At 47.3% G+C, this 14023-nt stretch overlaps 6 protein-coding genes across 6 annotated transcripts; 5 read left to right on the top strand and 1 right to left on the bottom strand.

Moving 5' to 3' along the window:
- Nucleotides 1-33: 33 nt before the first annotated feature.
- Nucleotides 34-1842, bottom strand: DFJ58DRAFT_744231 (heme peroxidase; the record flags this gene model as incomplete). Its single annotated transcript, XM_041387304.1, has 12 exons — nucleotides 34-346; nucleotides 394-477; nucleotides 527-598; nucleotides 653-730; nucleotides 782-847; nucleotides 903-919; nucleotides 968-987; nucleotides 1052-1239; nucleotides 1307-1388; nucleotides 1439-1487; nucleotides 1542-1749; nucleotides 1799-1842. 12 exons carry the CDS (start codon nucleotides 1840-1842, stop codon nucleotides 241-243), a joined length of 1014 nt encoding a protein of 337 aa, XP_041246095.1. The 3' UTR covers nucleotides 34-240.
- Nucleotides 1843-3109: 1267 nt separating this feature from the next.
- DFJ58DRAFT_777434 (uncharacterized protein) lies at nucleotides 3110-4114 on the top strand. The gene has a single exon (XM_041389559.1). It carries the CDS (start codon nucleotides 3257-3259, stop codon nucleotides 3716-3718), a length of 462 nt encoding a protein of 153 aa, XP_041246094.1. The 5' UTR covers nucleotides 3110-3256; the 3' UTR covers nucleotides 3719-4114.
- Nucleotides 4115-4193: 79 nt separating this feature from the next.
- On the top strand, nucleotides 4194-5949 carry DFJ58DRAFT_777433 (uncharacterized protein). Its single transcript, XM_041389558.1, has 4 exons — nucleotides 4194-4220; nucleotides 4465-4643; nucleotides 4693-4984; nucleotides 5042-5949. Exons 1-4 carry the CDS (start codon nucleotides 4199-4201, stop codon nucleotides 5755-5757), a joined length of 1209 nt encoding a protein of 402 aa, XP_041246093.1. The 5' UTR covers nucleotides 4194-4198; the 3' UTR covers nucleotides 5758-5949.
- Nucleotides 5950-5955: 6 nt separating this feature from the next.
- DFJ58DRAFT_777432 (putative E2-like enzyme) lies at nucleotides 5956-7845 on the top strand (the record flags this gene model as incomplete). The annotated part of the gene is made up of 9 exons (XM_041389557.1): nucleotides 5956-6082; nucleotides 6134-6169; nucleotides 6217-6262; nucleotides 6312-6366; nucleotides 6428-6722; nucleotides 6751-6848; nucleotides 6925-7036; nucleotides 7092-7396; nucleotides 7785-7845. Exons 1-9 carry the CDS (start codon nucleotides 6068-6070, stop codon nucleotides 7843-7845), a joined length of 1023 nt encoding a protein of 340 aa, XP_041246092.1. The 5' UTR covers nucleotides 5956-6067.
- A 1111-nt stretch (nucleotides 7846-8956) lies between these two features.
- On the top strand, nucleotides 8957-10016 carry DFJ58DRAFT_777428 (uncharacterized protein). The gene is made up of 3 exons (XM_041389556.1): nucleotides 8957-9345; nucleotides 9405-9879; nucleotides 9932-10016. The coding sequence occupies exon 2, from the start codon at nucleotides 9420-9422 to the stop codon at nucleotides 9861-9863; it is 444 nt and encodes a 147-aa protein (XP_041246091.1). The 5' UTR covers nucleotides 8957-9345; nucleotides 9405-9419; the 3' UTR covers nucleotides 9864-9879; nucleotides 9932-10016.
- A 1986-nt stretch (nucleotides 10017-12002) lies between these two features.
- On the top strand, nucleotides 12003-13031 carry DFJ58DRAFT_777423 (uncharacterized protein; the record flags this gene model as incomplete). Its single annotated transcript, XM_041389555.1, has 4 exons — nucleotides 12003-12091; nucleotides 12150-12239; nucleotides 12264-12353; nucleotides 12405-13031. Exons 2-4 carry the CDS (start codon nucleotides 12150-12152, stop codon nucleotides 13029-13031), a joined length of 807 nt encoding a protein of 268 aa, XP_041246090.1. The 5' UTR covers nucleotides 12003-12091.
- Nucleotides 13032-14023: the final 992 nt, after the last annotated feature.

Here is a 14023-nt window from a genome sequence, read left to right as displayed (position 1 = left end):
GTGTACACAACTCATGACCACTGCTGCGATGTTCACATGACCAACAAGAAACTTCATCATATCTGTGGACCAATTATTTACGAATAAAGCACCTAAAAGTCAATCCCGCCAGGCGTTAGTACGTATAAGGTACTGTATGTACTTATAAGCTCAAGATAGCATTGTGGTCCTAAATCTATCGGTAAGACGAAGCAGGGGTAACATAATCTACCTTCCATGATAAATTGCTCTATGCACAACTTAGGACTTCTGATCGTCAACAGTCTGCATAATCCAGGCCTCGGATGCGACAAACTGCTGGGTAGGGACACCTAGCTCGAGGAGCTTGGCGAAAGCGGCAGAGAAACTAAACTCGTATTAGCATATGAATGCACTGATTATCAAACGACGCACTCCTTGAAGAACAGGTCAACGTCGTCAGCGTAGGCCTTCGCGTACTTCTTGAAACTCTTATCCTGTGTAAGAACGTAGTCCGTTCTAAAAGGTTTTTAGTTAGTGTTGACTATGCATACTCAAAGCAACATACGGGAGCATCATAAGCGATTTGGTCTTCTTGTCCTCAAGCTGCTTAGGTCCGTTCCACTTCTTCCACACCCACCTGACCCAATGATACGTCAGCACTTCTTCCCTTGAGAGGGAGCTATATCCTTACTTCTCATCAAACAAGAGCTTGTAGAAGTCATTAGTGAACATGGTAGGAGAGAAGGTCCAAGGTCCATCATAACCAGAGCTGGATAGAACAAAATCAGCAACAGAAAAGAAAATACAGCGAAATCTATACCGGTCACTGTGGCAACGACCGAGAGCATGGGCACCACAGAGAGCAACGATTTCTTGGTCGTCGAAGCTGCAGGCATGGCGTTAGTCTCCTGAGAATTTTATCGCATGAATTGCAGGCTCACCCCATACGGTAGAAAATCTAGCGTGAATGTTAGCCCGCATTTGATTATAAATTAAAATCACACACATCCCGGATATGCTGCGCCCCTTGGGAGGCGTCAGGAAGACGGCCATCAGGGGGTACGTGGGATTCAAAGCCAGTCAATGCGACCAGGCCTCCAAGGAACCTTCGGACCAGCCATCTCCTGCACAGCAGCGACACCAGCAAGCGTCCACAAGTCACCGTAGCTGATCCAGCTAAACTCTTGCTTAATCTTCTCCATCAATTCACGGGCAACGTGAAGACCCGCGTTAGCGCCATGGAGTGACTCAGGGTGGAAACGCATGGTCGCGTAGTTGCTATGTTTCATTGTACCATTACGTCAATGATAAGGCGTCTTCTAATCGGCCGACAGCAAAAACTGACCTTCCGCCAGTGCCCGTAGCCTTGTCGTATGTTCCAGAGGCATGCCACGCCAGGCGGAGAACCACAGGGCCGAAAGAGCCATCTACGAAAACAGATGAGAGTGGGAATCAGCCCGGCACATAAATACCGTACTATCATAGTCGTCAGCATCGTCAATTACCTCGGCGATGCGGTTATATACCTAAAATAAAACAGATGAGCTCCAGTAAGTCTTCACAGAGAAGTTAGAACGAACTTTCTGGTAGTCTTCCTTAGTCGGGACAAAGTTTGTGGCAACTTTTGCTGACTGAGCCGCAGACTTCAACGCAGTAGAAGTCACTTTCGCCGTCTCCGATGATGAGCCATATAAGTAGTATGCAACACCACCGCCCAGAACGACGGCACCCAGGCCAACATAGAGACCAGTGTTGGACTTGGCTGCTGGAGGAGGCCTCCGTTGAATACTTGCGGAAGGAAGACGTGCGTAACTCAGCCCTTTTGAAGGATGCAGACAAAGCCTGCCTGCGAAGTGGTGCACGAATCGCGGCGAAAGACATGATGGGGGACAAAGCAAAAAGCTGGATGGAGAAGAAAAGACGCACTGAATATTTGTAACGCTGAATCACGCGTTGACCACCTGGCTGCAGAAATGTAATATCTGTAAGGGTTTACATAATCCAGTTATCGGTTCCATGCCAGCCAATTGTGCTCTGCCATTTAGACAACGCGACGAGCCCCATTGGGATATCAAACTTTCAAGTATAGAGGACTCATTGATCGTCAATGCTTCTGCATGATGCAAGCTTAACCGACCCATTGACGTCTGCGATGGACGAGCACTATATTAATACCCTTCACACGTCTCGGATGCATGTTTCTCTCACATGACAGGGTACGAGGTAGGCCTTAAGGTCATCTATAAGTAGCTAATATTCACAGGCCTTCCTTGTCATCCAAGTGTTCAGTTCACTCTCAACCCAGTGGTGTTCGCGCAAAAACCTCTGCCATTTATTGGCAGTCTTACATCGACTTGACTCACCCTTAGAGAGGGTGCCTAGACATATCAACGGGTATCTTTATTTGTCGTACTGCGTGTATAGACTGCGCAGAACGTTCTGTCCTTGGGAGATCTAAATCAAGTTCCTGAGGCTGACGAAGTCGAAGATTCTCGAACGACCGGAACTGTTCCAGTTCAATTGAGCGGCACTCGACGAACCGAGTTCCAGGGATTGCCCGTCGACGACGCACCTAAGTGATTCAGCTTCTCTTACATCGCTTCCAAGCGCCTTTGCCCTCTATTTCGAATGATGATCGAGTTACGGGCAGTGTGCACTGTCTTGTAACCCGAAACTTAAAGCTAAGCGCTTTACCCCTTGCAGTGCTCTAAATTCCGTGGCTGTTTTCTCGCCTTCTACATCACGTGATTCAAAAAACTTCCAGACACTGCCTCGGCGGCGCCTCGCCAACCTAGCAATATTGGCTCAGCCTAGCTTAGCCTCTTTGATTTGCTCCCCCTGATTGAGCTATTACGGCGCACAAAGTGCATCTCCGGTCATTGTCATCATGCGACTCTTCTCTTTATGAAGGTGATATAGAAGGATCACGGAAACCTACACTTTCGGGAGTTTCGGTTACAGTTCTGTCAGACAGATTGACGCCCTTGCACACCTATAAAGGCCGCAATATATCCCAGCACGCACCTTGATTAAACACCACACGCTTTATCATGAATCCCTACGCAAATCGTTGGCCTAGTACCGACTGGTACCAAGGACAATACAACCCCCATGTATATGTCCCCCCCACGCACCAGCCCTATCAACAAACAGGATGGCACGGATTTAACTGTATGTGCCCCTCAATTTCCATTAGTCGCCTATGTAATCTTACCATACTCTCTGCACACCCGCAGTCGATCGCCCAGTACCAAAATCCAAATGGCCCAGTCTCAACCCCACTCTTGCGTCAGACATGACCTACGTACGCTACGATATTCGCCAGCCCGCTCAGGAAGGGATCATGCTATCTACATGGCAACAAATCAGCCACGTCCCAGCATTCGTGGCGCCCACGTATGAGATCCTCATCATCTCGAAGGCATTCCCTTGGTCAATCGTCATTCGTGCGCCCGCTGGATCTGTAATCACATGCCGCGCGATCTTTGAGGGATTGCATGAACTGCTACAAAAGCACATTGAAGACTCGGAGTGGGCAATCGTGGCTCTTGATAAGACACGGAGGGATGCAATCGAGAAAGCTGCGAAGTCGAGGCAAGAGAAGGACAAGGACAAACAACTGAAGAGAATTGATTGGCTGGGGGATACGCCGATGTTTAAGGGGCTGGAGAGGGACGAGGAATTTGAGAAAAAGAGACATTTACCCGGAAGTGCGAGTTTCGCGGAGACATGGGTGGTGAGATTTGGGAAACCGTGATCCCAGTAAAGATGTATCATCATGGGAGTTTGTGATCTTTTTCCTTATTTTTCTTCTCGGAGACTCGGACCCCGTGTAACGACACAACCTCATGCCTATACTTCTACGTGCATTATGCCTCACGGCTCCCCGTTACTTATTATTAGTCTCATCTGCTGTGCATTTCTGAGGAAGTCATCCAAATATGACTTGGCCAGTGATTATCATCGCGAGTGCAATGTGCGTGCATCATGATGTTTCACTGCTGAGCGCTGATGCCAATGCCCATATCACGGCGTATCACTAGACGCTTGATCGAGTTACATGTATCATACACTCTACATCCGCTCCGCTTCTTTGTACCTACATAGTACTAGTTGAAACGTTCAATATTCAATGTTGATATCATGATCATGATTCGATGTTTACACAAAAGTCGAATTTGATCATCGTCTACATCGGTCGCGATTCAGTAATATTCAGTATTAGGGTTAGGGTTACATGTTGCTTACCATATTTTTTTGTTTCTTCACTCTAGAGTCCAAGCGCTTGGCATAATATTTCCTAGGCCTACGAGCACGGAAGGAAGTCGGTCGGTCCAACACTACAAGAGACCTCTATCTCAATGGTATCATTCCAGTACGCTATCCTGTCCCTTGTTCGCAATCTATATGTATGATCTTAACGCACGATCCACAGATGTCACAGTTCGTATCAGCTATCATTCATTTCTTGAATTACACTGACTCTAACGCATAACCACCAAGGCTGCAGTGATGTTGTAAAAAAACCAAAACTCAACCAACACCACGGTTTCTGTCATGCAGCCTTCGACTGTATCGACTGCTCGACCACTTTCCACACTCCTGCTGAGTACCAGGGACACACTTCGTGCGTAACAGAAGCAGAGAAGTATCAGAAAACTTTGTACAAGGGACCTAGATCGGTGAGTTGTATATCTTTGCATGTCAAATCTTTTTTTTTCATGCGAGCAGGCCGGGAACTGGGGGGCAGCACCTCGACAGAATGGGCCCGGTGGGTTCCAAGGCCATGGAGGATACCAGGCGCGACCACCAACGCGTTACCAGGCTACTGGTGCCAACGGAACTCCATTGGGCACACCTCAGCGCATGTCGCCTGTAACTGTAACACCACCAGAGCCGTCAATCATACCATCGAAACCAATAGAGGCTCAGCCTTCGAAAAACTCAGCCCCAGTACCGGAAACAACTGAGATCAAATCGCAGAAAAAAGTCCAAGTCAGATTTAAATGCCAAGGACAAGAAGGTGAGTACGCGTAGTTCGTGATCTATAGTGCGGTATTTAACTCGTACAAGACGTCAGAAGATATCATTAATGTCGAGCCATTATCTGCGCCTTCATCTCCATCACCTCAAAAGGCGGAGAAGAAGAAAAAGGACAAGAAACATAAAAAGTCCACTGAGGACGCTGTAGAGTCTACTGTCGACAATACCCCAGCACCAACAGAGATACCAGGAGAAGAGGAAAAGAAATCCAAGAAAAAGGACAAGGAAAAGCGGAAAGCTGCTGTTGTGGAGGGCGAGAATTTGGAGAGCCAAGAGACCAAGGACAAAGAGAGCGACGAGAGCCGGTCGAAATCACAGAAGCGGAAGAGAGACGACGAGCCCGTAGATTCAGACACAGGTAAGAAAGAGAAGAAAGAGAAGAAGAAGAAGAGCAAGAAGGACAAAGTCGAAGAAACACCAACGAATAGCGCATCGAATCCATCTCCTACGCCAGTCGAGACGGAGGGAGAGACAAACACCAAGAAGCGGAAAAGGGACAAGTCAGAAAAGGTTCCGAAGGACGGCATGGACGTCGACATAACACCTACAGATGCTCCGTCTGTTGCGCCTGTGGAAAAGAAGAAAAAGAAAAAGAAGCATGACGCAGAACCAGTTGCTGATATTGAGGTGTCGGCAATGGATGTTGATGCTCCCCCACCGAGTCACGATGAGAAAAAAGAGAAGAAGAGGGCTAAGAAGGAGAAGAAGGAGAAGGAGAGGAGCTCCAAGAAATCCGACAAGGCATCGGTATAAACTGGTTGCTTCGTTGAGTATCTACGAGATTTTGTTTGGGTTTGGTGATGAGCTGCTTCTACGCGGGGCCGATGCTAGCCATTAGAAGAATGTTGACAATATACCTGGCTCATGACACGGTTGCAGTCTTACTCTGAGGTGCTAGGAGTCAGCGCTAGCACCGCAGTCGCGTGTCATTAACCCCTCGTGATCACTGGTTTTCCGGATTAGGTCCGATCGATGTAACACTGATTCAGTGATTGTGGCAAGGGTTCGTCCTTCGCTCTCCCTCCCATCTCCACTCTTCAGACGAAGCATCCTACAAATTGATATGCATGCTATTCAGGTTCGTACTAAAGTAGCATGATGCTCGGAGGTGGCTCAAGATCATTTCCAGCAACAATATTGGGCCGTTCGCGACTATCTCAGCCCAGTATGTGCCATCGCAGTTGACTATCGCTAAGTCTAAGTAATGCCCAGGTCCTCAAAGAAAGCAAGTTCAAAGAACACGGACGTATAACTCCCGGTACGTATTTCATCACCACCAACCACAGGCATCTCAATCTTTCTTTCAGAGGAGTTTGTTGCAGCAGGAGACTTCCTATCATACAAGTTCCCTGTATGGACGTGGTACGTGCAACCAGTTCCTCAACCTCAATACAGCCCCTTAAACCCCATCCCCTTACTTCAGGGAAAAAGGCGACGCGTCCAAAGCCCGCGATTACCTCCCTGCTGAAAAACAATATCTCGTAACTCGCGGCGTCCCCTGCCTTCGACGAGCCACATCACTGGCTTACACAGACGCCGATGAAGACGCCGAGAGACTTCTCTCCTTCGGGGATTCTTCGGGCGCTGCCGACGAGTGGGTAGAAACGCATGCAGGGCGAGGGGCCACAATGGACTCTGCTGCGAATCCAGGCGAGATCGATGATATCCCGGACTTGGATGGTGATGGACTGGCGAGTGCGATGGCGGATGTGTCGATTGTATCGGAGACTGGCGCTACGGTGGGAGAGACGCCGGGATCTAGATGATATCCCTGACATGGAAGAGGAGGGGCTGGAGGACGGCGAAGATGAAGCCACGGCGGCACCTGGTTGCGCCCAAGGCGGGTGGGGTCATGGATGCATCGTGAGTTTTCTTCTCTGATCTTTGTTTAAGCCCGATCCTGTAGACGAGAGTGCGCAGGCAGGTCGGGGTCGCTAATGGCAATCTCCTGCAAGTACGAACGTACGACGTGATGATCACATACGACAAGTATTACCAAACTCCCCGGATCTGGCTGCTCGGCTATGACGAGGTTTGTCTCCATCGCTTCGTAAAGATGTTCTCCCGCTCATAACTGGTGATTTCAGAATCGCACACCTTTAACACCATCGCAGATCTTCCAAGATGTCTCAGCAGACCATGCTCTCAAGACCGTCACTATCGAAGCCTTCCCACACTCCTCAACGCTCCAAGCAGCCTCCGTACACCCCTGCAAACACGCAAGCGTGATGAAGAAAGTTATCGAGCGCATGAACGCAGGTGTGGTAGAAGAGCAGCTCGCTGCACGGAAGAATTATGGCAAGCACCAAGACAAGGATGGGAAGAAGAAATGGGGCTTCGGGCGCAAAGGGGGGAAGGAGGAGAACGTGAGGGCGCAGGGGAGGAAGAGGAAGTCGAGGGCATGCGCGTGGACTTTTACCTTGTGGTGTTCTTGAAGTTCATCGCTTCTATCGTGCCTACGATCGAGGTGGACTCGACGACTGCGTTTTGAGGTCGTTTTCGTAGAGGATATATCCGCTGGATTTTTTGGTGCGGCTAACAGTACTAGTTGTGCTATGACGGGATGGTTTGTGTATGTACCATAGAAATTATGTAGAGCTTGGATGTGCGCTCGAAGATACTAATAGAGCACATTTCTGGCATGTGCAAAGTATTCGGTTCGCGGGTCACGAGGGAGAATATAAACGACATGTTCGTGCACTCAACGTCAACACCGGACCTTCATCCTCTCGCATAAATTCTTCGCTGACTAATAGTTACTCCTACCTATTAATTGCCAGACAGTTTGCGATTAATATTGCTAAGCCAAGCTTGATTATTCACGTTGTTCCGGTACTTTAGAGAGCTTATATGAGCAAATATAACTTTCATTCATTCTGTGATCCGGCGGCAGGTCTGAATGGTGTGAGAGAAGGCTCACAAATCTGGGATGAAAATGACGCGGTCGTGCCTTGGTCTCACGCGGCCGTGAGTCACGGCATTGATGCGCCACATCCTGACGCGGCACCACGACAAAACAAGGTTCGAAACACTGCAGCTGGAATCTTATCGATCTTATCCTCCATCGATGAGGTGCTTGTCGTACATGTACTCATACAACGAGGATAAAAAATCTTGTAGTACGTCGCAAAACTTCTGTGCGGTCTCTATTGACTCTAACCATGCAGATTAGTGTCTCAATGCATCAAGCCTCGCCCACGCTGCGTCTGTGCCGCGTCAATGATTTCAGCATCATGGTCGTTTGCATGGCCTTGCACTTGGTCAAGTTGCCATTCTGACGCATGTCCTGTATAAAAAAAAACTATTGCAATACACTAACTTTTACCGTGCAATCCGAGTTATGTGCATTTATTCGACTTGTTTTGTTGTGCAGTCTGACTTGTAAATCCAAACAATTATTTTATCACACAGGCTGGGCTGACTCAATTAATTACTAACACGTTAGAATGGGGGGGTTGACGGGGGTGGAAGTACTTGGGCCCAGTCGTTGTACGATATGTCACAATGTGCAATCGAGTCACATACAGGTGAGAGGGTCCAGACGTCCATGGATCGATATGGGGCTCACATATTTGAAGCATATAAAACATATTACGTGGTTCTGAATTCGCGAGGGAGTAATATGCTTTGTAAGATACCAAGATTTCAATATTTGTGATTAAACCTGAAGCGCCTCATAAGTAACTTATTTTAAGCTACAAAACCGCCACGACGACAGGAACAGTACTTAGGGAACGTCAGCTGGGACCGTCACGGTAGTTAATAATGGCGAAGACTGACCATTAATTTTTGGAATCGTGAACAGACCTGGTTGATGCGGTATTTTTAGGCGCGGCATGACCGCAGCAGGACCGCGTCAAAATAGCTACGCCCAAATCCGGGGTGACGTAGCCCAAGTGCTGGTAGTTTGATTGGTTCCCAAACAGCGGTCTGAGTGAACTGACCCCCTCAATTCACGTTATCGACAAGAAACACAACAATGTCATTATAAAGACCTCCAGATATTCCTCCTAAGTTCAAGTGTACTTCCTTAATCTCAGAAACCCAAAACACTCCCGGCTGTGCGATAACGGGGATCATTTAAAAGAAGCAACACCGACATGTTGGCTGAATGGTCTATTAATTGTATGCCGAGAGCGATAATTGGTAGTCCACCTCAAGCGCACACCATATTTATTATTCACAGTCTTGAGTACACTGGACGTGACATGTGGCACCCACACTAAGCTTCAAACCCGCTCACGATACAAAGATTACCAAGGCTTGGGTATAAATCCGAGACATCGGCAATCTCGAAGCTCAACTCTCCCGTCCTGGCTCAGTCAGTCTCGTGCCTTCTCAGTGAGCATCATATCGTACAATCCAGAGTCGTTCGAACTGCAACTTACCGAGTCCCACAGTCATATTGTAACCATATGCCTGCCCCAGCTGCATACCATAACGTCCAAGTCGTCCAATTTTGGCGAGGGCAGAAAGAGTCCCTGCAGCCCTATCCACTTCACTGGGTGATCTATATCCCAACCGGTCCTAGTATCGGGAACACGTACCACGTACTAGGAAACACGGACACCTACACCATAGAATTCAGACGCAACCAACCATACCCAAACCCTGATGCATGGCGCGGAAGCTTCACCATTGGAAAAGTGGCTGCGCATCAGCTGACCCTATTGGAGCGGCATCTCGCAAGTATTCCTATCACACGTCACGACCCTAGATGGAACTGCCAGAGCTGGGTGTGGGAGGGTCTCAGGCATCTTCGACACAAAGGTTTTAATATTAGCTGGGAGGTCAGGCTTTCAGATCTTCAAACGCAGATGTACTGCTTGCTGGAGGACTGGGAATACGGCCGAATTTAGAGGGGGGAGATCCGGGGTGCGAGGCGTTTTCCACTGGTTGGTTGATAAAGTTAACATTAAGATATCAGCATTCTGCATAAAATTGTATTAGCATTAGCATTATAGTGACATTCGTTATCTTGATCAAAACAGAGAGCTTCCTTCACCGATAAAGTTCTGTCGCGCTGACAGTCCGAAGCGAAGTCTTGTGCCATGATTGTCATACCACGAGACGTGCTATGACTTTCAATCCCTCGCATTGGGAGAGAGTGGACTTGCCGCATCGCCCATGCGGAACAAGACGAAAGAGACGTTGTAAGTAGTGGGTAGTACTTCAGAATTCCGTTTGGCGTTTTACAGAAGGGATGACTGTCTGCCTTCTATCAGTCTGTCTATGGGAGATTAAGTTGAGCGCTGCCAACCAGAAGCGACGGTTGATCCCAGAAATACCGACTCCTGGACATGAATGAAACACGAGGGCGTTTTAGACTTCTTGGTCAGAGGGATTCTTCCAAAAAGCCTCAAACATCCTCGTGTCCCCCGAAACGACCAGACATTATAAAAAGTCCTTCAAGGTGAGCAAGAGTCATCATTGAAGTTCGCTGCTATGTAAGCTGAAAACATGAATAATTCACACGCCAGTCGCAATCTCGGATAGCCTCGGATCCGTCGTAGCGCGTAACGCCTAAGGCCCTATCGATATATCCATTCCATTTCATGCATACACAAAAAGCAGCGAGCAAGTAAGCATCCGAAATGATCAACACATCATCGGTACCGAAAGCATCGTGACAGTTTGCGCCACATACGCATGCGTGTGGATTTCTCCCCGTGCCTAACTGATGTAAGTATGTACGGATCGAGGTGGACTCGACGACTGCCTCATAAGGTCATATTAATATTGATGGAGCTGGACTTTTTAGTAGGTTTACTAGCAATTCACTGTAGATAGTAGTTCCAATGAAAATCACTGGAAAATGCGCTGATGCTGAATGTTTCAGAGTAACTTCCACTGAAATTGCATGCAGTTAATTTCATTGGAGCGCTGATTTTGAATTTTAGTGGAAAATATACTGAATTAGAATTTAGCACCATACTCCCAATCCTACTAGCATTTTAGCTTAGGAGATTAATCTGCTGTGGAGCTCGAGATAATTGAATGACCTGGCACCGTCACACCAGAATTTTCACATTTGTGTTATGACATCGTTTTGGTATATATTGGTGTCACCATGTATATATTGTATAGGGCTTATGGCTTAGTGGTTAGATCGCTGCATCTATCAACATGAGGTCTTTGGTTCAATTCCTGCCATTTACAAATTATGACCTATCATAGGTAAATTGGGTTAAGCGATGTTCCTAGGGTATGGTTCAATAGTTTTGCTTGTCATTCTAACATAAATTCAGAGTATCTTTTCAGAGTAAAATTTCAGAGTAAAAAACAGCAATTTCAGCACCCTGATTTCAGCACCTAATGCTCTGAGTTTCAGACCGTTATCATATGATTTCACCCAATGAATTTCACTGGAACTACTATCCACAGTGAATTACGAGGAGGTGTAAGTTGTGCTTTGAAGGGGTGGTTTGTGTAGATGTACCATAGAAAATCTGTACAGTTGGAATGTACTCCGCAAAGCAAGCTCAACGCTACTCAAAGGCTCAAAACGAGGGTAGGTGTACACTGCACAATTAACTTGGATGTGCTTTTGCGATAGTAGGTCTGGATGGTGTGAGAACTCGCCCACAAACTGAGGTGACATCCAAGCGCTGGTGCTCAGCGCTCAATTTCGCAGCGTGGTTGGTTCCTCGATTCAAGTGAATGACAAAACATAAATGTCGTTACTGGGAGCTCGTTAATGAGTCAGGCATAATATCAGAAGCCTAGAATACTCACGGTCGAGTATGAAACACGTTGATTTTGATACAATTCACTGGCATGCGATCAATTTCGATGCAATCTTGAATCCCCATGCGATCAGTGACAATGAGCGGAGGCCAACACAGAGTGTGGACTCGCGGCCTAGTAAGACTTAGCTTAGTGGAGACCAAGGTCATCCTCCACATCTGAATCGGCTGTTTTATGGCGGCTCGATCGGGAAGACAATGATAGTCCACAGCTCATAGAGTAAGTGGACGAGCATAGTGTGTCCACACTCGCAAAGCAAAAATCCACAAGAGCTTGGATATAAAATAGGTCATCGATGTACTCGAACCTCATACTCTCCCATCCTTGCTCAATATGCTGTCTGGAACTTTGGTGAGCACACTATCTTAAATCTAAAGAACTGTGACTTACCGACTCCCATGGGCTTGGGTATAAAACAGGTCATCGATGAACCCGAACTTCACATTCTCCCATCCGGGTACTTGTTCAATATGTCGTCTGAATCCTTTGTGAGCACACTATCTTAAATCTAGCGAACTGCGACTTACCGACTCCCATGGACTTGGGTATTAAAACAGAATAACTATGGACTCGAACCTCATACTCTTCCGTCTGAATCCTTGGTGAGCACACTATCATGAATCTAGCGAACTGCGACTTACCCAGTCCCATAGGTGTCTTCTAAAGTCCCACTTAAATTCTATGACATCAAAGTTGTCCAATTTTGGCGAGGCGAGAAAGAGCACCTACGGCCCTATCCACTCCACTGGGCTATCTGCGTCGAAACCAGACCTGACATAGGAAACACCTATCAGCTTGTAGGCGACCAAACGAACTACGCTATCGATATCAAACTCAACCAGCGTCTCCCAAAGTCGGACGAGCGTGGAAGTTATTCCGTAGGAAGCGTGAGCTCGACGGAGCTCGACGAAATGGAGACAACCCTCCGAAGAGTTGACATCATACACAATCTTCCCTGCTGGAACAGCCAAGATTGGGTAGACGACGCTCTCAGATATCTCAAGTGCTGGGGTTTTTCTGACATCATCGGAGAAACAAAGTTGGCGAATCTACAAGACAGAATGTGTTGGATGCTGGAGTCTTGGCCCGGGATTCTGGACGCGGTGGAATTTGTCGGTGACTCGGAAGATCTGGCGTGCGTCCTATCGAGCCGACGTTGTGTAGAAATACACCGATACTACTGGAAGTCGCGAGCCGAGATGAGACGGATTCAATTGCAACAGTTGCAATGGGATTTGATTTTAAGACTACGTGAATTTGGGCCCCGGGTATACTGGTAGAGACAGCTTCATACTCTGCATTTGTAATTTTGTATCATTTATCATCAGTAATTCAGCGTCACGTCCCCAATATTAAGTGTGGAAGTCACTAGCGAAACCTTTGAGTCATCACGATGCATCAACGTTCAACGTTTAGCTTGTATCGAGCTACTGTGTATTGTGCACGTGCGGTCCAGATACCTCGCCCGCGAAGTCGAGGAGGTACATCCCGTTCATACGAACGATATCGATCACCTGCCACCGCCTGGTTCAAGTTTGCGATACCGCTTACAAGTATTTTGGCTTCCCTGCCACAATAGTGGATGGTGTACACAAAAAGGAAAAGAGAGAGAAGTACTATAGGATGCCGTAGTGCACCGGTGAATCTTAAGCTTGATATCATATGATCGATGGAGACGAGTGAGATGCTTCACAGCCTTCACTGTAATATATATTCTCAAATTGACAGTTTGTCGGTCAAGATCTGAGCCCCAGTGAAAAACGGTCCTAGCCATATCTACGGCAAACGATGAAAATATTAGTTATATACCAATAATATTGCGATAACTACGCAAATCGATAAATTAAAAAGTGCGGTTGATCCATTGAGCAAAGATCCGTTGAACATTGGTTGAACATGCTGAAATTTTTTCAACTTTGACTTGACTTTGCTCAATATTTGAATGTTTGAACATTCTTGCGCATCAGCTGCGCACGCACCATCACTTCCATGCGATGACGTCGATATGCAGTGGACCACTTATGATATATATTGGGACATTCCATCCATACTCGGTTCACCTCAGCCTTCTTCTTCCCTTCCATCATCTCGTCCTCCTCTCAGCAAAATCTCGCTGTTGACCTCAACCATCCTGGTACCGTCTGATGCATGATTTTCTCGCTTAGCTACTGCACTAACAAGATAAGTACTAGACCTTTTCACGGCCCAATCCATCTGCTGATCCCACCCCATCGACCGTAGTCATCCAAGTAAGTGCTATTTACGGCGCATA

Source organism: Suillus subalutaceus, assembly GCF_016647625.1.
Source record: "Suillus subalutaceus strain FC151 chromosome Unknown DFJ58scaffold_29, whole genome shotgun sequence".
NCBI lineage: Eukaryota > Fungi > Basidiomycota > Agaricomycetes > Boletales > Suillaceae > Suillus > Suillus subalutaceus.
Note: the sequence above shows the minus strand (reverse complement) of the source record. Positions and strands in the feature narration are given on the sequence as shown.

Excerpts from the sequence above, each read along its gene's own strand:
- DFJ58DRAFT_777428 (XM_041389556.1), top strand. The coding sequence starts at position 9,420 with ATGCCTGCCCCAGCTGCATACCATAACGTCCAAGTCGTCCAATTTTGG.
- DFJ58DRAFT_777434 (XM_041389559.1), top strand. The coding sequence starts at position 3,257 with ATGACCTACGTACGCTACGATATTCGCCAGCCCGCTCAGGAAGGGATC.
- DFJ58DRAFT_777433 (XM_041389558.1), top strand. The coding sequence starts at position 4,199 with ATGTTGCTTACCATATTTTTTT. Across the intron at positions 4,221-4,464 it reads GTTGCTTACCATATTTTTTT|GCTGCAGTGATGTTGTAAAA; the intron begins GTTTCTTCACTC and ends ATAACCACCAAG. Across the intron at positions 4,644-4,692 it reads TGTACAAGGGACCTAGATCG|GCCGGGAACTGGGGGGCAGC; the intron begins GTGAGTTGTATA and ends TCATGCGAGCAG.